The 24,456-nt window shown below is 36.9% G+C and overlaps 1 protein-coding gene across 7 annotated transcripts in view; it reads right to left on the bottom strand.

Annotated features, from left to right (window-relative positions):
• The window catches only part of lin28b.L (lin-28 homolog B L homeolog), a 100,924-nt gene that overhangs the window by 57,918 nt on the left and 18,550 nt on the right, over positions 1-24,456 (bottom strand). For 3 of the 7 annotated variants that reach the window (XM_018263361.2, XM_018263363.2, XM_041563008.1), the window contains exon 3: positions 8,954-9,150. In XM_018263361.2, the coding sequence (XP_018118850.1) occupies positions 8,954-9,150 (197 nt within the window). The other 4 variants (XM_041563007.1, XM_018263362.2, XM_018263364.2 and 1 more) reach the window with 4 other exon arrangements.

Below are 24,456 nucleotides of genomic sequence, written 5' to 3'. Positions count from 1 at the left end.
CGTGAGGCAATTTCTGGCGACTTCGGAAAACGAATCGCTCTGAGTGCCATCCTGCCAGTGATTTACATTTTGGCCGGCGGAAAGGCAGTTCAGGGAAATTAGTCGCCCAGCAGAAGAGATTTGATGCCGGGCGACTAATCTCCCCAAATCTGCCTGTGTGCCCTGACCCTTAAAATTCACATGCTGCAGATAACAAATATATCTTGGTACAAGAAAAAGATAACAATTTTATTATCAGGAAGAGGAATGAATGCTTTGAGAGTACTGCTTTTATACTATTTTAAGTCATATAGCCACATTAGTAGCTAAGCATTACATTAAAATAATTGCTGATAATTCCAATTATTTTATTGTTAATACAGGTATGGGACCTGTTATCCAGAATGCTTGGGACCTGGAGCTTTACGGATAACAGATGTTTCCGTAGTTTGGATCTTCATACCTCAAGTCTACTAGAAAATCACAAAAGCATTAAATAAGCCCGTGGGCTGTTATGTTAATTATGTCTTAGTTGGGATAAAGTATAAGGTATTGTTTTATTATTACAAAGAAAAAGCAAATCAGTATTAACAATTTGGATTATTGGGATAAAATGGAGTCTATGGGAGAAGGCCTTTCCTTGACTTTCAGGATAATGGATTCCTGGATAACAGATCCCATACCTGTACAAGTATATGCATTAATAGCAGCCATGTACATATATTTATGTTACCTTTGTAAAACTGTACATGGATAGGATCTGTTATCCAGCATGCACTAAACCTGGGGCTTTCCAAATATGAAGTCGAATAAAAAAATAATATATACATTAAATAAACTATAGTATTGTTTTGCCTTGAACAAGGATGATTATTATGATTACTATATCTTAATTGGGATCAAATACAAGGTACTGTTTTATTATTACAGAGAAAAGGAAATCCTTTTTAAACAAAGGCATTATTTCCTTATCTTGATAAAGGTCTAAGTAGGGGACCGAAACGTTGACCTGTTTTCTTTTAAAAGGTATGAACAAATAAAGATTAAGAATTTTAAAATCCCAGTGTGCGTTCCTACTTCTGTGGAATACTGAATATTTGTTACACATACATCTCATACATACACACGGACGCCCTATACTTGTTTTTAAGGTTTATAGTTGGAGTTGATGAAAAAGGTGTTCTTACACCTTTTCTTTACAACACAAAAGGGCAGAGCTCACCACAAAAAAAAAAAAACTCACCCACTTTCTATTCATTCCTATGGGATTTTTAGAATCAGATTTATCAAACAGTGAACTCTAACTTTCACCTAATGATAAATATGCTTCTAAAATGAATGGAGAGTGGTTGATATTTTTTTCTGTGGTGAGCTCTAATCTCACATTTTGATAAATCTACCCCTAAGGTTTATCTACAAGTGCAGGTGCAAGTTCGCAAGTGCAGTAACCCACATAAATTGGATTTTACTTTCTTTATTAGAAAGCAGAACCTATTCATACAGCATCAACACATTAAGCCATAAACTACAAAATGTTCACCTATTCACACCAGCCCTTGTCACACTGGAGTTTAAAATCTGTTATTTCAACTGTGCAACACTGATCAAAGCCAACTGTACTTCGTTTAGAATGGCTGGTGCAATACTGCCTTACAATAAAGAACAGGCCCAATCATAAGACATTTTACCTTAAAAACAAAAAGCTGGTTATTTGTAATGTAACTTTATACACAGCATACAACCGCTGTTACTATACAATATGTATAGTATGTAGTATTATAAACAAACAAATGAATAATATCTTCATTCTTCAGCACCAGACAAATTCCAGAACCTATGTTCTACGGTAGATTTCAGTCAATAAAAAAAAAAAATCTTTTTGTCTGTTGCTTGCATTAAGAATTGTTTTCATTATTTATTACAATAAACAAGACATGTTACCACTTTTACCTCATAACTTACTGGTCCTGTTGAGTGACTACTAAATGGTAAAATAAATCCCCAGTCCAGGGATAAATAGTTACCTCATACATAAGGGTGGAAGGAGTGAAGGTGAAAACAAAACCATTTTCATTAGTTCTTTATATAAAAGCAAAGGTAATGGACAAATGTCCTATTTATTATGCTTATAGAAAGCCATATACCTGTAGTGACGTATTGTGCTCATTTAAAATATTTAGGAGCCATTAAGAAAATCATGGCAGTCATATATTGTTATCCATATGCCAAACAGAAGGAGCACATATATCTCTCTTAATACATTTAAATATTTTGCAAGTCCTTTAATTATATTTTGCTTAATGGTTTCATAAAAATGTTTAAACTTACACAGATTAAAAGAAAAAAATTTACTTATAACAAAATAATTAAAATACAAATTGCAATCTGTATGCAAATCTTTGAGTATTTTATACTTGTTAGCAAAAACAATATGACTAAATAGTCTTCACACAAGGCAACTTAGAGGTACATTTAAAAAAAAAAAAAAGAAATGTCAAAGTACTTCTTATACAGCACATGTACAGATGCAGTTACATGTACTTTCACATTGCATGTTTTGAGCAAATTTTTGGGGGAACAGTTTACTTTTCCTGCTTCTGCTCTCTGTAACAAGGTTTCATTGGATTCTTACCAAGCCATTTTCCCACTAGGTAAGAACAGAAGGTATAGACAGACAGGATATTGTTATGAATAATATAACAGGTAAAGTTTGCCTTAAAACCTACTTTTAATATGTTATGGGTAGCAGTATTCAAATTTGTAATTCATTGAAAGAATGTCATGTTTTAAAATATCTACATTTTTTTTTTATTTTGCACATCTTAATTACCCTAGCAAGCATTTTAGACGTCAGAAACACCAATAGAAGAAGGCCTGCAAAGAAAGATTTAGAAATTAAAAAAAAGAAAACACAATAAAACAGTTTATTTTTTCTTTTTAGAATTATGGAGATCAGTTACCCCAAAAGTCATACAGCATTTTCAGATGCAGGCTGCAAAGAGGTAGAAAAGACATTAAAGTAAACAAACAATGAAGACGGATGTAAAAGGTGCTTAGAACAGATTAATAACATACTAAAAGTTTATATATAAAGTGGACAGTAACTTCAAAAAATGGTCTAATATTAAATATTTTTATTTTAGATAAACACCTTGCTGTGTGTACCACTTAAATGATGATTATTCCCATGTGCAAGAGTACAGTAATCAAACTGCCAGTCCTGCTCATGTAATTACCACTAAGAGTTAGAAAGGTTTCCCCATGCCTTCATCTATAATTCGTGCTCCTGCATTCCCTCAAGCTAAGTACTGGTATGGCATATTTTATCCAGAGTACTTGGCACCGACTGGAATCACCATACCTTAAGTCTACCAAAACATTTTTTAAAACATTAACTAACTCAATAAGATTGTTTGCAACCAATCAGGAGTATGCAGTTTAGTCGTCACTGTACAGGTACTGTTTTATTACTACCGCAAAGTAAACATCTTAAAAATGGAAAATTATTTGCTTAGAATGAAGGCCTTGTGAAATGGCTTTCCGATAATTTAGAGCTTTCAGATTATACGGTTCACATCTCATACCTGTATTAAGAGGATTGGTTACTAAATAGTAGGTTCACCTACACCAATCACCGTGTGCCCACCCATATAGGTAGATATGCCAATCACTTAGCATTGGGCTTGATGGAATGAAGCACGGGTAATTACAGGATTGAATATGGAGAAAACTTACTGGTTCTTTTAATCTTTTGTCATTCCAACATTGAGACATTTATTAAGAATTAATGTTAGGTGAAGGTTTATTAATATTCAAAAACTATTATTTTCACATTTGAGTTCTTACTCTAGTAGTAGATTTATGATCTAAAACTAAAGGAAATTTCGTGCCACCAAAAAATGCCATTTATGAATCTCTTCAGTATTCAAACAAGTTGATGTTCAGGTTATTTTCTGCCAGTCTCAATTATGTAACTTTATTGAAAATGGCAAAAATGTGAATTTCATTTGTTAATTTTTTTTTTGTTTTTTTCAGAAACTTTCAATTTAGTCACTTTTTATTTCAATATCACAGTTGCGTGGTTAATTCCAGCCCTATGAATCACAGGGAGGCCTGAGCAAAGAAATTTTAAACTCTTCTGGAAGGTGTTCGATTGTCAAAATATGTATTTGCATTAACTAATCTTTGGGATCAAAACAAAGATGCAGAGTAGCTATGGACACATTATCTGATGGAAACTGTTGCAGAGTTGAGCAGCATTTACAGGTCAATATTTCTTATTTATAATGTTTGCTTGGAGACAGGTTCAAATTGGTTCTAAGGCAAAAGTGTCATTAGGCTGAGAATGACCAGTCAAAAAAGACTGGATAGCACTTATAAATATCCAAATTTGATTTTGGGTAGTAAAGGTCCACATTACAAATGTATGGTATATGTGTATAGCCACTGAAAACTGCACCTGTAATAAGCACTTTAGGCACAATCAGTAACAGTATCACTGTCCCTTTTTCAAGACAGAAGAGACCGTGAGGAGCACTGGGTATACGTTTATATACCACAAAGGGACTACAAAGGGTTTCAGACCTACTGTGTTCCACTAGGACAGATGATATTCACAATTGTACACAGCAAGCATAAATAACAGATTTTGAAATAGGGATTTTAAAACAAATTATTGTTTTACACTCCTAAATGGGGGGGGGGGGCAATGTAAGAATGTTTGAGCCTTTGGATAAGGGATGCATTGAATCCTTCCTGAAAGGTTCAGTCGAATACAGAACAGAATTCGAAACATAATTTACCTATGCAAATTAGGGCTAGGAATGGTGAAAGAGATCTAAGCGTGCAGTTGAAAAATGTTTTACTTCCTTGTTTATGTGATGAAAAGACATGTGATTTTAAGGATTTGTTTCAGCCAGGCACTTTGACTCAGCCAAATACCAAACTGAATCCTGGATTCAGTGCAGCCCTACTTGGGGTACAAAAACCTTGCAAGTTCATAAACTCTTGGGTGGTGTCTTTCTTAACCTGCAGGATTTAGGCAACAAGTTTGTTTTTTTTGGGGGGTGCAAAAAAATCCCCTCAGCAGGAAGCCAAGGTATTTGAAGGAAGAAACCATGCAAGAGTTTAGGAACGCTTTTGTGATTTTAGTACCCAAGGGCTCAAGTATTCTTAAATTAGCCCCAAAGTGTATAATTTCTATGTAGAAGTATGCCAAACCTAGAGTCTTCCATCTACTGTTCTATTAAAATGCCCAACATCCAACAGGTTTGTCCATGTTTAACATACGATAACCTTTTTCTGAAGGATTAAAACAAATGTTTACCATTTACCTTAAGTAAAATTGTGCATTGATCAGTGCAACACGTAGTTTGTTCACAACATAATAAAATATCTAGTAGCCTTCTATTAAATATACGGAGTGTTTATAGAAAATTATATTCACTGTAAAGGATGACAAATGGTTTATTGTTATGCTGGTGAATTCAGTAACAAAGTAATCAGAACCTGGTACATTTCTATTATTATAACGTATAAGATATTATCTTGTCCAATCACATGCAAAATGTTACTATTCTTTCCTCAGAATAAGAATGTTAAAGTCTTGTTTTCTAAGAACAGGATCAGTAAGAAGCTTGTTTATTATACATGTTTTAATAAGGTAATTACTGTTTACAGATTTATTCTATTTGCTTAAAAAAGTATCTGAATCTACGACAGTGTTCAAGATGTATGCTCTTCTAATTCTTATAAAATACTAGGAGGGACCCGTACATTTACTTGGATAGTGACTGTATCAATGAATGTAAACCTGTTTAGTTCAATGTTACAGCCTTCTAATAATCAAATTCTCGAATAAACAAAATCAAAAATAGCTCATTAAGAAATATTATCAATTCAAGACATGTGAATTAAAGGGTATCCATAATGTATTACACCGTTCTACTACAGCACTTACGTTAGGTAATATAGGTATGAAATGGTATCTTATTGAATGGATTTAAGTTACTGGTACAAAACAGAAAACCTGGCATAAGACATCTCTAAATATCTCTATAAAATAGCCATATAAAAGAAAAATGCAATGCTGACAAAGTTGAATTATCCCCTTAAATAAAGTTTGATATTAAAAATATATATATTTTATATACAAACCTACATCCATCCATACAGAGGGAGAGGAAAGAGTATATATGCTTGTACAAGGCTAAGTCATTTCAGCATTTAGCAAATGGTATTCCTAGCAATCTCCTACCAGGGTCTTATCATAGGCAGGAGTTGCCTGTATATTGTTTGGTTAGTTAGTGATTACAAATACTAGTCTGAAATTTAGCTAAAACCAACAAAGTTATAACGGTATATTTTCCTATCTGAGACCTCATGTAGACACCAATATTTAAAACAGTATGTGAAAGCATATGAAGGTCTTAAAGTACCATCAAAATCAAGGGGAATAAAATTACAAAATAACTTGCCAATGTGAAACAGGAAAATCAAGGGTTTTTTTCTTACTACAAGTAATTAAAATATTATTTGATTGTTATTTGAGGTATACAGCAGTCTTATGAAAAATATTTATAGATATAAAATTCTGAAGGCCAGCTTCATCCTTCGTTAAATATATATATATATATTTGAAAAGATATAAAACAAATAGATACAATTACATAGAGAGGAAGTTCCTTTCATTTTTAGTTTATTCATCTATAAAACTAAATTTATGAGATCGTAAAAAACAATTTAACGACCTAAGAGAGGTTCACATGAATAAAGGAGCCATGAGACTTATAGCAATCAGATCTGACGAAAAAAAAGGTAACTAAATATTGAGAACAGATTAAAAACATGACCATATGATTCAAATCACAAAAAGCAAGAATGGAAAAACAAATGCAGCATGCTCTTTCCATAAAATTAATCCAAGCATGCATTTGGTTTCACACGTTACACATTTTATTTTCTGTACCAGACAAAGCACTGAGAGTGGGCCTAAGGAAATGCTACACAGCAAATAAGACAGAGATGTCCCCATGTGACCCATCAGGAGTCATGTCACCAAAGCTTTGTTTCTTTGGGTTTAAACTGTGGCCCAACTCAAAGCAACACAAAAAGGTAAAAAGAACAAACCAGAAGGGTAAAGATAAACCAGCTGCAATTAAATGAGATATAAAAAACATATTATGATTATAATATTCTGATATATATATATATATATATATATATATATATATTTTTTTATAACGGGCTTGTTGACAAACTTGAGCACAAAAGGACACACAACACATACCACGGAATATCTAAATATGCCTGACAAAGCAGTGTCATAAAGCTTTTCCTTAATGGAAAAAGAGTAGTTATAATAAAATGTAGGCATATAACAACGTAGAGGTTATTGATATTAAAGAAAAAAAAAAAAAGGTCATATCAGCGATGTTGCACTGTCACTTCTACTCTTTGTTCTTTGTTTGCAACAGTGGTAAATTATTCTATTGTCTATAGCACAACAGGAAGTAAAGTGTACAATGAAGATGGCTTCTTTTGCTATTTTGAAAATCAGAACCAACAATAAGTGCTCATCAAGGTGTAGAAATATAGATCAGCAAACATTAGGGTTGCTTTCCCTAGAATCACATCATCAGTTTTGTGAATGCAAATTTAAAAGATTGCAGTAGAAACTGATTCAGAGGGTCATATAATACCAAGGTTCCAATAATAACGTATCTTACTACAAAAAAATGTGTTTGTTTTCATTGTTATACAAGTAAATGGGATTATAGTTTAGAATTTTTACAGTTAGAATGTATACATGTAAATTTTGTTGTTCTGTATTTAAGGTAATCAGTGACTGAAAAAATGCTAAATCTTGCAATTAATACCAAATACTCTTCAGCAATAGTCTTTGTTAAAGCCAGTCAACAACACCAAGATCACAGCATAAACCAGAAATATAGAAGCTGCATCACTACGGCTGTTAATAAATCACAGTACACAATTTGGGGATTTTGGACTCATATTTCAGCAACAGTTGAAGAGGCACAGTTGTAGGTCACTACTGTAATGCATGGTATTACATTTAAAGGTATTCCTTCCTAGCACTCAAAGAAATGCATGCACAGGTGATAATCCATTCTCAAACTGTATTTGCTTTTTTGGTAATAACACTCCATGGTCATGGTTACACAAACAACAATATCTATACACAGATCTAATCCATGAAAATGGCAACCTATATTTTTTGTGGAGCGCTGTTGTGATTTCACACAGGAGAAAGTGCAGGAGGAGCACAGCCAACTCCTTAGTTAAAGCGTAAACATGAACTGCCTCTGGCCACATGCTTTCTTGACTTCAGTGTCCTTAAAGAGGCAGAGCAGCTCACACGAGATTTCCTGCTACTCACAATGGGGAGGAAAATGCACAGCGCTAAACAAATGTGGTTATTTACTTTCTTACTCCTTAGGGCAAACAGTAAGAACTACAATTGGACCTTACCTACCAGACTATTTAGAATGCAACAGTGGTATAACCTTGAGTACTGAACCCAGTTCTGCAGTCAGAATTGTAGCTTGCAGATAGGTACATATTTCACATCTAATGGTCTTAATTGGATAACTTACAAATGCTTAGAGCAGAAGAGTGGAGTCGCACACCATGCTCTTCATTGGTTATGTTTCACTTGCACTCAAAAGAGGTTTCTTTAAACAAAAAGGAGTGCACTGATTAACCCTTTGTAGGCAGAGCAAAGAGCCCTGCAGATACAAAGAATGACAAGAGAGCAGAGTTAACGACTGCCCATAAAAAAAAGTAGAGGCAGTGGCTGCACACAAGGAAAGTGAGGAGTTCACGGAGAGAGCAAGTGTCTATTAAGCACACACATTCCTGCTGCACCAGGAAATGGGGAGAAACGCCAAAGCGGGTGGCTTTCCCCTCTCCTTGTGGGTGGTGAGAGAAGGGAGGGGGCAATGGAGAGACTTACTTGGTGGACAAAAACATCAACAGGGTTTTCCAAGGGACTTCCCTCCCGGCTAGTCATAGATATGAAACCGAAGCCCATCCGCACATTGAACCACTTGCAATGGCCTGAGCCACGCAAGACCTGGGGGTCCTCCTCCTCCTCTTCTTCTTGCTCTGGCAGCTTCCCCTGTTCTTCTCTTGTACCTCTGGCAGCCCCTCCTGGGAGAGAATAGAAGAAAACAATAAAAATCAGTCCCAAAGCATAGCAAACAGAAAGAATAGGGCAAACCATAAAGAGTGCACACTAACACTTGCATCTATCATTTAGTTCTTGAGCACAATGAACCATAGGAATAAGAAAGCTACCTTAGAACTCAGATCGCAGCGTGTTTATTTATAAAGCCATGTGCTTGCAATGCAGCCGGCCAGTTCGGTGCTCCAGCCATTCTATATTATTGTTAAGAGAATAAAGCACTTCCAAAAAGCGAATGGCCCTGGTGAAGGGCGGCGCGGGGAGGGAGGTGAAGCGAGGTACGAGGGTTATTGCACAACTTGTTATTGCCTATGCACGGGATCTCATATTGTTTTCACAGTGTGCATCCCTTGCAAGTGTCAAGTGTAATTAAATAAAAACGCGCAGCGTGCAGGTGGGGCAGGCAGAAACCCGGGGATGACTTCTACACGCAAAAGCGCTCACAGACGCAGAAAAAGAAACGCCTGCAGAAAAAGAATAGCAGTGCTTGCCTCCCCGACCGCGATACAAGTGTGATATGTAAGCAGCTGGAAGGTGCCCCTCCTCCTAATCTGGTGCCCCTCTACCGAACATCGCGGTGAGAAAGGAAAATGCCCAGAAAACAGCAGCAATGAATACGGCTAATGCACCTTCGGCCATGATGCCTCTTGCTCTAGAAACGACAGATGGAAAGTTTCCTTTTTGCTGGGGGTGATCTGTAGCATCAATGTGACATCCTGATTTGAAGCGATCCCAAATTTAGCTCGCATGGTCTAGCGTGCTCTCCCTCTTGTGTTGCTCCCTTCTCTCGGCTCTCAGCTCGCTGGCCCCTCGAGCACACGTGACTCTGTCAATTACATGCCTTCTCGCTGCTAATTTCAGGGCTCATCCTGAAGGGGCTGGCAAGAGCTGGGCGCAGCCAATCGCTACGTCGACCGAGGCTGCCACGGAAAACATTTATGAATGAACGAGGGAAAAAAAAAAAAAACCTTATAAACACGCCGAGCTCTTACACACGCACACGCCGAGTCATTTTACTACGAGGAGGATGTGCATGTTTGGTCCTGCAGTGTGCAGATCGCTATGGAAATAGCGTGGCCTAACTCTGGCCGTCTTTATCGCCGGTGCTTTCTGATAGATTCCTGCTACAATAGAGTGCCGCCTATACAATGGCTTGCTTGACAGCTGTGTGACTAGAGTACGTTTGCTCTGACTCAGCTGACAATGCACGGACAGATGTGCTCTATTCACTCAACAACAACTACTGGTTATTGATTCTTACTGCGCTTTAGTCCATGGCCAGTGCAACATATTGCCCATTTTATTTAATAGCATGAGGGGGTTTCCTGGCAAACACTGACTTTCTGGTGGCAAAATGCGCTTCATTAAGCACGTCGTGGCAAGGCCACATGGCGTGGCAGCAGTGGGGTTAAGCGTGGAGGTTTCCCTGTGTTTTTAAAGGAGGGGGTGGGGAAGAGGCGGGTGCTGGATCAGACTTCACAGGTTTCTCAGCCATCTCTTTCCGGGGGAGGGGATGTGATTAATGACTTCCTAAATAAGAGCCAAGCATTGGAAGGGGGAGAAAAATAAAAAAGGCTTCATCAACGTGGATTGTTCTTTGGGAGTCACTGGAGGGGGCTAGAAATAGACAAGGAGAAAAATTGAGAGACTGAGTAAGCACCATTCCATTGGAGATGTGCCTGTATCACCCTATTCATACAACAGGAATGTATTTCATACAGCCACTGCAGGCTTTTTATTTGTGTCTGCAATTAGGAACTTGCAACTGTTCTTGGCTGCTTTCAGCCACTGTCATCTCTCATACGCACACTGAGCCGACATGGCTAACATGTTGGCACAAGTCACTTCCATATGCCATGAAGCTAATTTAGCCTGGTCACCTTATCCACAGCTAGTCTAGATACAAGTATAGGTCTATTTCCACTCAGTCCCCCTGAGTCACTTGTACAGGCATCAGCCATTAGATAGCTTTAAGAAAGGGTTGGATGGCTTTGTAGCAAGTGAGGGAATACAAGGTTATGGAAGATAGGACAAGTTGATGACTAGTCCCATTGCCATTTTGGAGTCAGGAAGGATTTCTTTCCCCCAATTTGGAGGCTTCAGATGGTTTTTTTTTTTTGCTTTCTTCTGCGTCAACTAGCAGTTTGGCAGGTTTAAATAGAGCTAAAAAGGTTAAACTTGATGGACATGTCTTCTTTTTTCAACTTACTATGATATAAGAATCTTATGTATGGGTTTAATCCTTGAGATGCCAATCATTTAATACAAAAACCTATATCTAGATCAATTTGTCATCAAATTCAGAGCTCTATGACATGATGAATAAGAAGTCCCTGGCCAAAGGGCCCCCCACATTCTGGGTGCAGTTAACTAGCCCAAAAAGCACACCGTTTGGCCACGTTGAGGACATGTAAGTGTGCTGCTGACCTACCAGTGTGAGGTCAAACACTACAGCTTGCTTCCCAAATGCCAGGAGGTATTTGCCTCAATTGATGTGCGAGTCCCAGCTGTGGGGGGAGGGTCGCTAATACCTTTCAGAACGCCAGGCATTCTCTATCCGAATACAAGTAGCACTTCACTGAGAGAACTGCCTCCTGCTACTTGCGATTCTGCAGCCGAAACTAACAATGCCCGTCCATCAGAATAGAGCGATAAAGCAGCTCTTGGCATAGATGGCGTTGCTTGAGAAACATCCTATTCAGTGGGGTAGGTATGGCTGCAACGTGTATAGGTGGCATCTAGCAAATTAAATCTATACGTTCACCATATTAGCGCCTTAGTTACACATTGTTGTATTTGACTCACTGCAAGTTACTTATATACCGCATCCTAATTAAATAACCCACGATAGGCACACACTTGGGTTCAGATTAGTAAATATGCCGTTATTTATCTAGGACAGGCACTGCTTCTTGGAGTTACCCACTTCTATATAAAGAAAGCAGTCACACCGGTAGCCAGCTACAATAAGGGGTGCAACTGGGGGTGCAAAGCAACATTCTCCCCCTCCCATCCAACAAAAAAACAAAGTTAAAAGCAATCGGATAAATGGAGCAGAAGCCTAATCCCGAAATTCCTTTGCAGTCTTGAACCGTAAATTCTCAATAGGTTGTGTTGGCAATATCTGTCCTATAATGACCTGCCCTTCCCATATAGAGGCGGGGCCTAATCACTGAGCGCTGTTCCCACGTGGAATGCACATTTACTATCAAACAGGCGCTGGGAATAACACGGAGCGGAATTAAAGGCAGCCCCCTTCAACTTACTCCTGTTCATTCAGATTTATTGGCATATCTCAAACATTCCTCGAGTCAAGCAGTGTAAGTCTAATTAGGAGATCAGCTCGGAAAATATTCTTTGGAGGGCATTTTTGGAAAACAACGCCATCGATGGGACTTGATCGTATCGTCTGTAGATATATATTAATATTATATTCACTGTCAGGACATTACACGGATGTTCGTTTAGGTAACTGATACAATGAATCAAACTATTGCGTTAGTGCAATAGCACAAAATACCTAAACACCTTGGCTGGAATTTACTGTCTAAAATCTTTTAATCGCTAGGATAGTTTCTATCTTTTATATGAACATATTATATTTGTAACACTTGCAATTTACACTGTGATGACCAAACGAGTCTGCTTCTTCCATTCTCCCAAGCACACCCAGCTCTTTTCTACAAAAACAACAACTAATAGTAATTGCCCTTCACATAGGGAGGAGTTGCTTTTACATTCTTGCCAGCTTGAATTTGTCGGGGGGGGGGGGTGTGAACGCCCCATTATGAATAATAAAGACTAACATTCCATCGTATATTCGTAGTAAAAACACACAATAATATACACCACTTCTCTGTGCAGCCACTAAAGCTTGTTAAAATGTTTAACTCAATCTGGAATTTTAGGGGTGCTCCATCATTGCTTAATGAAAGAAAATATGCAACTTTACATACAATGTGCATTCACTGAAAATGTTCAATGGTTTTAAAGTTATTTATTAATGCAATGAAACCAATGTCTGTTTATTGCTTTCTGTCTGAATCTTTAAAAACAATGTAATAGGAGTCAGATCTCCTCCAGGTCTTTTTTAATCAGATGTCTTGCAACATTGTTACAGGATTCAGACCCATAAGTGCAAAGAATGTAAACAGCCTGATTGCCTTTTCAGTAGCAGTGCTATTTTTACATACTCTGAAAATATTTAATATATATTGGAAACTAAGCGTTACAATTTCTTTTATTAAGCAAAAATAGCTTGGAGTAGAATGTTTAAAAGCTTCCTATATTGTTACATTGTATTTTAGGTCTATAAACATACAGAGGGAATAAAATGTGGAGCACACTCACATTATTACACATACTGCAGAAACAAGGGAATAAGCCAACACGATTTTGTTAATAGTTTGACTACTGAAACATGTCATTCTAAGCAACTTTCCTATATAAATCACACATTTCATTTTTTTATTAAACGTTATATGTAAATGCAATGCGGCTACATTGGTTCAAGAGTCAGAACCAGACGTTTAGAGAATGTGTTTACATGTTTTCAATTGAGAATACATGTACAGATAGCATTAAAGTTTTCTTTCAAAACGGTTTGGGGTTTAGGAATGATAGAGATTAGAGAGTAGTAGAATGTGATTGCTTTTTCCTGTACTTGTATCAAGTAAAACGGTATTTTCTTGATGTTTAGTTCATTCTTGACTCAAAAAAGGAATAACAGATGGGTTTTTAATGTGAGTATAGATAAATAATGGTGTGTGATTGTTGTAATTGTTTTTTTTTGTTCTCAGTTATTGGGAGTCTTTCCTATCTGCTTGTATCATCAGTAAATTCACTTTAGTAGTTCTAACATTAAATGGATATAGTTTCCTCTATGCAAATAGAAGCTAAAGCTCACACTCAATTTCCTGCATCTCTTAAATAATTATTTTTTATATTATTATTAATAATATTATTAATCTCTTTAGCATTGTTCAGTTTTAAGGGTGGACATTTTTGTAGTCTTCTCCTGATCTGTTACAGGTTCCATTGCTGCCATGTTGTAACACATGGATAGCTACAGCTGATTGTTTGGAACTACAACTCCCATGAATCCCATGCTGGACGGGAGCTGCCGTGGTCCAACATGACTGGCCGCAAGGCATCTAAATGAGTATTTTTGCCAGTTGGGGTGAGATTTACTATGTATAGGAAGTGAGCCGGCTGTACTTGAGGAAATAAAGGTCGGGGTCATTAATTCGGTGACTGGGGTCAGATGATATCGTTTTTTTTCATTCTCTTCATTGGTCAGCAGACATTCTGCCTTCCCATTACTATAAGGTTAACCAGCACGCTCCATATGTGTCATATTTAAATGGGTATCAGGCAAAAGCTGTACCAGTATGTGTTGTTTACATTGGTCACAATTAACATGCGGACCCCGCCATTCTGGCGACAGTAAGTGGCGTTTCCTAGAAAGACGGCATAAAACCAAACAGAACCCGGCTGCGACACAAACATTCCGCCGCTCAACATGTCCTCGCCTGGCCCTGGGCATATTGGTGATTAACACCGGCCAGAGGGCTTTCACAAGACGGTCCGTGACGTAATTTTCTGTGCTCGGAATTTGTGCTGGTTTATGTGACCCGGTGCAACACCGCGGAGCACGTGACCCGCCGTGGGTAATTCCCGCTCTTTCTGCTGTGCGTATGAAGCAAAAGCGCAACAGAGGCAAAAAGATACTTGATAAGCGTTTATACAGCCTTCTTGAATGGTTAGTCATTGTCAGCGCGAATAATTAGCGCCGGAAAGCAATACCTCATCTGTTAGTGACTGGGTACTTTCCTAAAATAATACTAATTGCCTAAATTGCGGCATTTCTAGCCACCCTGTTAATCATAGGACCACCACCCTCTACAACCGCCAAGGTAGTATCTCCCGTTTTATTATCAGCACTACTAGTTACCACACCGTGAAGGGATATGACGCCGATCTACTCGACCTAACCCACCCCTTTCGGTTTATTGTAACAATTTAGCTAGATAGTCATAAACAGAGCCTGACACTAGGACACACACACATGCTATAAATCATGTCTCCGTAAATTGACGGGATTCGAATTCGTGTTAATCTGTACATTGCTCATCAGTAGGCAGCCCTCTGTGTCTGTAGCGCGCGCGGGAGGTCGCACTGCCATTACCCAGAATCCCACGCGGTCAATCTGGACCTTGCACCTATTGCATTTGTTAAGCAAATGAATGCGAGATGGCTGTGTGAAACAAAAGGCGGCACTGGTGGGGTTAACTCCCCTTGCCGCTCTGAAAAGCAAACACATCACATATAAGAGAATTAAATTCGTCTCGATATCGCTCTACTTCATTCTCCCTTATGCCACTGTTGGTTTAAACCAGCCTTATATCTAATCTCTGTGCAACCCTTTCCTTGAGAAAACAGCTAAATATCAGTGGAATGTTTATGAGAACGGGTGCCTAGATGGACCAGGCTGTCTCATCTGCACACTGGCACCACCTTACCAGTTGACTGCTATTTTGGTTTATATTTAGAAATAAAGCTACTAGATGATACTGTATTGCTAGCCTTCATTTCAACACTGACCGGCCATTTTACAGATATACACAATAATACAATCGATTTCTATTTTATATCCCTATATTATTTACCGTAAATGTTTTATATTGTAAACGTAGCTTTGTCCTCATCCTCCAGTTTAACTCTCGCACCCTTGTTAGTTCATTTATTGTTGATGTTTGATAAAATAACTACTATAATATGTACTGGGATTATATAAATACAATGAAATGATTGCTTGCTATTAACATCACTCTACATTTCATGCTATGCTTTCACCCCCTGAGCAGGCACTGTTGGAAGATATTATAGAGGATGGAAACCCAAAAATACAGTTTTACCCAATGAAAGAAAATATAAGTATGTACGTTAAATACATTCTAGTATTTAAATATAATTGCTAATGAATGTGTTAGTGCACATGTATTTGTAAAGCACCAACGTGTTCCATAGCGCTGTACAATAGAGGAGCAGAAGTCAGTACTTTTCCAGCCAAGACTCCTTTTCTCACAGTCATGCATTCTTTTTCACAGTTCTGTTATCAAGTATCTTCTGCTACATTGTTTCAATAGCCACATATAAATATAAATGTTATTCTTTTACAAATGGCACCCCATATTAGACTAGAAATATGTGTATTGCATGCTTACATATATCTTTAATGCCTTCAGAAGTTGATATACATATATGCATCTTACACCATGCCGAAGTAGAACTTCAATAATAAATTCTTTTATCGTGTAATTAATTTGAATTTGTGTATTTTACAGTGCAAAATGTGACCTATGAAGAAGACAACTTAAGTATATGTTCAGAAAGTATCAAAAAAAATTTAAATACGTGTGTTCTCCATCTTGTCCACATGCAGCAGATTAGAGAGGCAATCAAGAAAACTGTATGTACATACTCTTGAAAGCGTAAATTTGTGTGTGTGAGTTAGGGGGTGATTTTGAAAACCGTGATACCTAATATATTAAGCTTTGCACATATTACACAGATATTGTTCGATATTTTACAAATTAGACAATTTTTCATGGTTTCTGCACATTTCTTTGCCTCATTTGCAGTTTCTTCACAGTTTAAATGTATCTTTAAGATCTTGTGCTTTTATGCTATCACGAACATGGATTATATTAAATATTCAAATGATTCAAATAACATTCATAATTTAACTCATTTGGTAGAATCATTATAGGATACCACAGACATTAATGTACGTTACTAATGCACATCAGTGATCTTTTTAACTCATCTGTGACATCCTACCATGAAGTTTTGATTGAGGATTATGATAAAAAAAGAAAAGAAATCCACTTTTATCTGTACAGTAATAATTGTATCCTTTTTTAACTTAATAACTTAATGCCTCAACAACTTGAGTTAATGTTAATGAATTACCCAAAAAGAACAAATCCATTCATTTTTTAAAAATACATTTCAATAAAACAATTCTTTAATGAACAAATCCTCTGTATAGTAACAAGTGATAGCTATGTTTTAAATGCATTTGTTATTAAAATATAATGTGATGGCAAGATTATATGAAGATACTGCATGACTGCTTAGAAAGTTAAGTAGTCTGTTGCATGTATGTAAAGTATTTGTTAATCAACCATGCAACAAATGGATGTCAACTAGTGATGTCTGCCTTTCCAAAGAGCAAAGTGGTGCAGTCTACAGATATTTGCAGGCATCATGACCACTTAAACAAAGAGCAAATCATTTTAAAAATGAAAAGTTTTTGACCAAATTGAAACACATTGATTATAAAATATTTCATAGATTTTATCCTCACACAGCCTTTGCCAATGTATATAGTTACTATAGTTGAAAAAAGAAAATATACACTTTTCCGAATACTTAGGGGCTCATTTACTTAGCTCGAGTGAAGGAATAGAATAAAAAATACTTCGAATTTCGAAGTATTTTTTTGGCTACTTTGACCATCGAATTGGCTACTTCGACTACGACTTCGAATCGAACGATTCGAACTAAAAATCGTTTGACTATTCGACCATTCGATAGTCAAAGTACTGTCTCTTTAAAAAAAAACTTTGACCACCTACTTCGCAACCTAAAACCTACCGAGCATCAATGTTAGCCTATGGGGAAGGTCCCCATAGGCTTTCTAGCCAATTTCTGACCGAAGGAAAATCGTTCGTTTGATGGATTAAAATCCTTTGAATCGTTCGATTCGAAGGATTTAATCGTTCGATCGAACGATTATTCGTTTGATCGAAGGAATAGCGCTAAATCCTTCGACTTCGAATATCGAAGTCGAAGGATTTAACTTCGAGGGTCGAATATCACGGGTTAATTAACCCTCGATATTCAACCCTAAGTAAATGTGCCCCTTAATGTGTTAATTAGAAAAGGTTATTTCACCTTTATTAGTTATAAGACATATTATTGCAATTCAATTCTGAGTGGTAATTTAGAGTTGGTAGCACAGTTTTGTTACACATTTATATGGTTCCCATTATGCAATTTTTGACATGTGATGTCCTAAGGCTGCTATTGTACAATTTTGTTACACATTGGCATGCTTCCCATTATGCAATTTTTGACAAGTGATTTCCTGATGCTGCTATTGTGCCTTCAGTTGAGTGTAGCCAAATAATAGTCTCCCTCATAATTCATCCCCAAATACAGTTATAAACTGCTATAAAGAAGACAAAAACCTTCAACCAGGGTGTTACAATGACATGATTAAAATACTGACCATAATATACAGCTATGCCAAAAATGTCTAGCTGTGCCAAAAAGAAGACCAGTGCTGAAGTTTAATGAGACATATATAAACAGAAAAATAGATTTTGGCATAGCCGTTACTCCTGGCTTTGTTCAAATCCCTTGGCATCTTTTCTCAACAAATTGACCACATTTTCCCCAACACACTTATATATGGATAAAAAGCAGATTTCATCTTAAAAAAGTATGATTTCCTTTACATGAGATGTTTACTCAGTTCAAATGTATTGAAAGATATTAGAAACCTGAATTACTTTGTAATGAAATGCTTGTATTTCCTAAATGCAATTTCCACATGTTTTTCTGCAGATCTTTATATGGTGTTGACTGTAGCAGCCTTTACATTTTTGGCTTCCATTTAAAATAAGCACCAGCGAATATATTCCTTAAAAATATTCTAAAGTATCAATGTTTAATACCAAAATAGTTGTCTTATTGGATGAAATTGGTTGACCAGTAAAAAGTAAAAAATTATATTACTTTTTTAAAAAAATTTCTTTGAACTATTAAAAAAAATTATATTTTAATGTATAGATAATGCTAAATTCTGTAAGCTGCAACGAATTCAATGAAGACTATCAGCAAAAAAAAGCCTATTTTTAATCGAAAAATCACTTATAAACATGAAAAAACAACTGGATCACATTGAAATTTACAACAAATTTCATTTAGTTCTCGAAAACTAAAATTGAGGAGTAGCTTGACATTTGAACTCCCATTGATTTGTACATGGACTCGCCAACTTTCAAATTGTGAATTTTGTTTTTTAAAGTGTACATAGAACAATCATTCCAATATTACATAGAAAAGGCAACATACTGGAAGATTTTCTAATAACCCTTGGTAAAATGCGATCATGATTGATATCAACATTCCCATTCGTCCCTTGATGGATGTGTGTCTTTTTCCAACAAAACTTACTATGTTAGTATGTCCCCTCTATCAGCTAGAATACATTGCATCAGATATACCTTATTCAGTTTTAATCACTGAAGTCAGTGTGGCAGATTTATCAAGCATTTTTCATACAGCTTTTCCCAATGTATTTTTTTTTTAAATGTTTCCTTTATGTGATAAGTTACAATTCCTAGGTATAGTGCTTAGACAGAACGAGAGAAGGAGCCACAGTGGAGAGATTGATAATAGGTACTTATGCGCATGCCCTCACTGTTATAGATAATTTGCCGATAGGTTGTCTGTATGATTAACGGTATTCAAATGAATGACCACGCATGTGCAGAAGTGCTCAAGCCTTTCTAACGTCTACAATTTCTCTTTCCCTGATGCTGAATCTCTGTCTGTGTTTGAATCTCCCGGATCATAAGGCAACACTTTATGTTGTTATGTCATAAAAAGGAAGTATTTTTTTTTAATGGATCTCATGAGAGAAAGAAACCTTAAATGGCTTCTGAATGGCACAATTTTGTAAGTAAACAGAATGCCCTAATTGGAAAGAAATACACCTCAAAGCGACTGCACCAAAAATTAACCCACCTCAGCATGACAGTACTGGTTCTTTCTTTTTGGTTACTTCACATTTGTTATACAAGAGTTAGTTGTAAGAGTCCTTCACCTGTGACAAGATCTAAATTGTCCGCTTGCTAAGTTGGTAATGTGGCCTGAAGGCATGGTTTTATTTATCCTATTAAAATAACAGTTCTGGATCCAAAGTCAATCAACAATTTTGGATTTTTTTAAATGAGGGAATGTTGTGGAATGTATATAAGGAGGCTTGCAGATACATTCTTCCTTAGTGGGGCCCTTATTGTATCAAAAGCATAAATTCGTTACAGATTAAAAGTAATGCATAGACATGTGATGTGTAGACAGAGAAAGATTGCAAGCATAAACATCTGCCTAATAAGGGAGGCAGAGAAAATCACTTACTATACAAAAGTTTAGGAATACAATTATATGTTGATTTGGGGATGTCCCAACCTATGTGAAGCCAGTCCTCTATAGAAAATTGAAAATTCTGTTTTTATTATTTTGTCTTGTAGGTAAAGCTCACGTACAAATTAAGTCACACCAGTAATGTCATGAATAACTTATCAAAATAAGCATTTTATGTGCATTAACTAGCAATGTGCATTAAAATGTTTAGCATTTTTCATTGTATGCGTCTTAATCAAACTAACATCAGAAGACATAAAATAAATTGTGGGATGCTAAATTATTATTATGATTTTTTTTAAATCAATGCATTGTCAAAAATGCTTATTTTTTCTAGCTCTACTGTAGTGGTGAGACTTAACTGCAGATTAACCTACTCTTTAACAGGAATAAACCCTCTCTTGCATTTCTAGTTGTTTGCACTGGTCATTTCACTCGTGGGTTGAACATTAATATTAGAAAGACAGACATTTTTGCAGCTGCATCAGCATAAAGATGTTTTTTTTTCAACTGTGAAGCATTCCATTTAGTACAAATTGGCCAGTCACTAGACTGGAGAATATCCTGGCTAGTGATGGTTTAAAGGGATACTATCATGGGAAAACATGAGATCTAGCATGGGGCTAGACATATTGTCAGTTTTCCAGGTGCCCCCAGTCATGTGACTTGCACTTGACTGATAAACTTCAGTCACTCTTTAATGCTGCATTGCAAGTTGGAGTGATATCCAGGGCCACTCCTGCCATGAGGCATGGTGAGAACCTTTGCACTCAACCCATTATCAATATATTTAAGACCGTTAACATTGGTGTGGCAGCAGCCCCTAAAATGCCCCTGGTGATATCATCCCCTCCCTTACCCCCCAGCAGCCCATCAGCAGAACAATGGAAAGGTAACCAGATAACTCCCTGGTAGATATAAGAAAAACACTCAATAGTAAATATTCATGTCCCACTGACTGCTTCAGTTACATTGAGTAGGAGAAACAATAGCCTGGCAGTTCCATATGCAGAACTGGCTCTTTCTGAAAGCACATGACCAGGCAAAATGACCTGAGATGGCTGCCTACACACCAATATCACAACTAAAAAAATACACTTGTTGGGTTAGAAATGAAATTTTCCATGGTAGAGTGAATTATTTGCAGTTTAAACAGTGTAATTTAGAAATAAAAACTACACCATAGAAATCATGACAGAACCCCTTTAAGGCAATACCTCCACATTAAACTTGATGATGTCTATGTTTGGGAAAACTATTTGCCCATACATGGTTCAAGTTTGTAAAAAAAAAAAAAAAGAAAATGAAGTAATCTGTAAAACATAAAGTAAAAAAACAACCCCTCACTACACACAACATTCAGAAGTACCTGCTGTTTTCCACCTTTCAGAACATGATCCTTTGATCATTGATGATAGTGAAAAAGGCAAAACACACATACAATGATATATGTTGTTATGGATCTTCATGATCATATGCATAGATAGCAAATTATGCAGCCCTATTCAATAATAGGGGACTTTCAATAAATTAACACATAATTACATAATGAACCAAAGGAACAAAATGGTATTACTCGCAAAATCTTACAACTAAAGAGATTCTCTCCTGTACAATTTAAAAAAAACATACAAATATGATATTCTGAAGTGTTTTGATTAAATTGCAGAACTCTGCTATAACATAACAGAGATGATCAATCAAGTTTACTTTTTGCTGTATTACATCATAATACTTTAAAGAACTACTAAATGTCATTGCAGTAGTTATTAGTGGGGTTACTAGACCTTACTAGGCTCAGAGGCCCAGACAACAAGGATTCAAAAGCTTTACACTGAAACTTCACTTCAAGGTCCCCAATGGTGCCTCTATGTTCCTGGGCACCCCAGCAGCCAGTGGGTATACAGTAAATATCCTTAATCACTAAGTACCTTTAGTATTATAGTCGGCACATCATGAAATTAGATAATAATGCAATATATAGTTCAGTAAATGTGAAATATGCAGTCATTCATACACACTGAAAATAACTATCCTACTTCTTCACATTGAGTGTTACTGTGTAAGATCTGAGTGTGATAGTGTTTTTCAGTCATAGTTATATTACCTTAGAGGCAAATTACGTATTTTATGTTCTAGTCCAGCTGTCACTGCTATTTACTACAGTGACCATTAATGCTCAGCTGGAGTGCAATCGATCCCCTGAATTGTAAGGACTATATCCAAACAGTTGTGACTTAAATCACACCATTCTACTTTTTATTCTGAAGAAAGAAGTTCATGTTTTTCACTCTATTTTGTTTTATTCTATTTCTAATGAATCACACTGGTTATAATCAACAACAATGCAGTGTATAAGGCAACATCATTCTTGAAGAGGGATTAAAATATATCGAAAGTAACTTGTCTTTCTGTGCCTTTGACAGCAGTAGGGTTAAACTGAAAAACTCTGCATGGGGTCTGTGGATCTCCATGATAATCCTGCTTGGGATTCTTAAAAGGCCAGAATCATGTTTTCTACTATGACCCCCCTGCAGTGCTGCCTTGAATTCTGCAAGATGTCCGTCATACTTTTTATCCTAGCTGATCAAGTTTTGTAGGGGGTAGACATATATAGGAGAAATTTAGTCTTTCAAAAAATATGCTATTGAAATCTTGATTGTGGTATTAACAATAATGCTTCATCTGCATTAGCATAACATATTTAAGGAATGAACACATACATAACACATGATAAAAATGGAATCACTCATTTCAGACTGATCACATGTAGACATCCAGGACCGCCATCAGAAATCGCAGGGCCCCATACGACAAAATTTCCTGGGCCCCCTGGGCTGCACCCACCGCAAGCACCACCCACAGGTCCGCCCTCCCCACCCCACAGGTCCGCCCCCCACCACACAGTTAAAAAAACAAAAAAAATATTGGTGGCTAGGGTTCCCACATGTTAATAAAAAATAAAAAGATATTGGTGGTCAGGGCCCCCCATAAAAAAACATTTTATAGCCAGGGCCCCCCATTAACAAATATTGGTGGCTAGGACCCCACATGAGAAAAAAAATTGGTGGCCAGGGCCCCTTAAACGTCCATGCCTTCCCGAAGTCAGCAGCTCTCAGAAAGATGGGGGGCCCCTTACCTCGGGGCACCCTACAACTCTCCCCCCTGTCCCCCCCGATGGCTGCCCTGTAGACATCTATCATGCATTGCAAAAGGCTGAGCCTTTAACATAAACATTTGCCTGTATTAAACGTTAGATTTCCCAGTGTGTTTTGATCCAGCATTGTACCTTGTAACCCTGAGTTTTTGGGTTTGGTAGTGACTTAGGAGCTGCATTTGAACACAGACAGTATTTTTTTTGTTTGTGTTTAGGGAGCTTTATGTAGGTGTTCTTGTTTCTAACTGCCATACAAAAATAGTGGAAGGTAGGAGAGCTTCTGATTAAATTGTCCTTCCACCAGTGCTCCAATGATAAACCATGTTGCTTATTACCTTTTCATCATGGCTAGGCAGTAAATTCAACAGGTCAGCATAAATAACATTCCGCAAACATAATTTCCATGTTGGAATTGACAAGTCCTCATGCTGGAACACATAGTAATAAGTGTATTTTATCACTACAGCAGTTGATTTGAACTAGGAAAGCTTATTAAATTAAATAAGAGTTTGAAGGATATTTTATCATAAATTAGAGTTTGTAAGATTTATGTGACGTTCCATGTGCCATGTTTTCTACCCAGAATGCAGTATATTTACCAATAATCCCAGCAGTGTTGTGTCCATGCATTAACTGCGCTTCCATGTTTTTCACAAATAGGAGTGAGACGGCATCGTTTCTGGCACTTAGCATTAAAATTGAAATCTGTGTGTAATTTTTATTGTGTAAGCCTGCTGTGCCTATTGACACAGCCTTCTGTGGGAACTCTGGAATCACTGTCACCTTCAGGGTGGTAACAGCTCCAGGTTCCCCTGCAACAATAGGAGAATGTTTAAAAGCAAGTACAGTACCTTAATGAGTGCTGTCTAAATACACAACGATTTGCACGAGTACA

The sequence above is a fragment of the Xenopus laevis genome, chromosome 5L (assembly GCF_017654675.1).
Source record: "Xenopus laevis strain J_2021 chromosome 5L, Xenopus_laevis_v10.1, whole genome shotgun sequence".
Lineage (NCBI taxonomy): Eukaryota > Metazoa > Chordata > Amphibia > Anura > Pipidae > Xenopus > Xenopus laevis.
The sequence above is the reverse complement of the archived record's forward strand: the minus strand, read 5'-3'. Positions and strand labels throughout refer to the sequence as shown.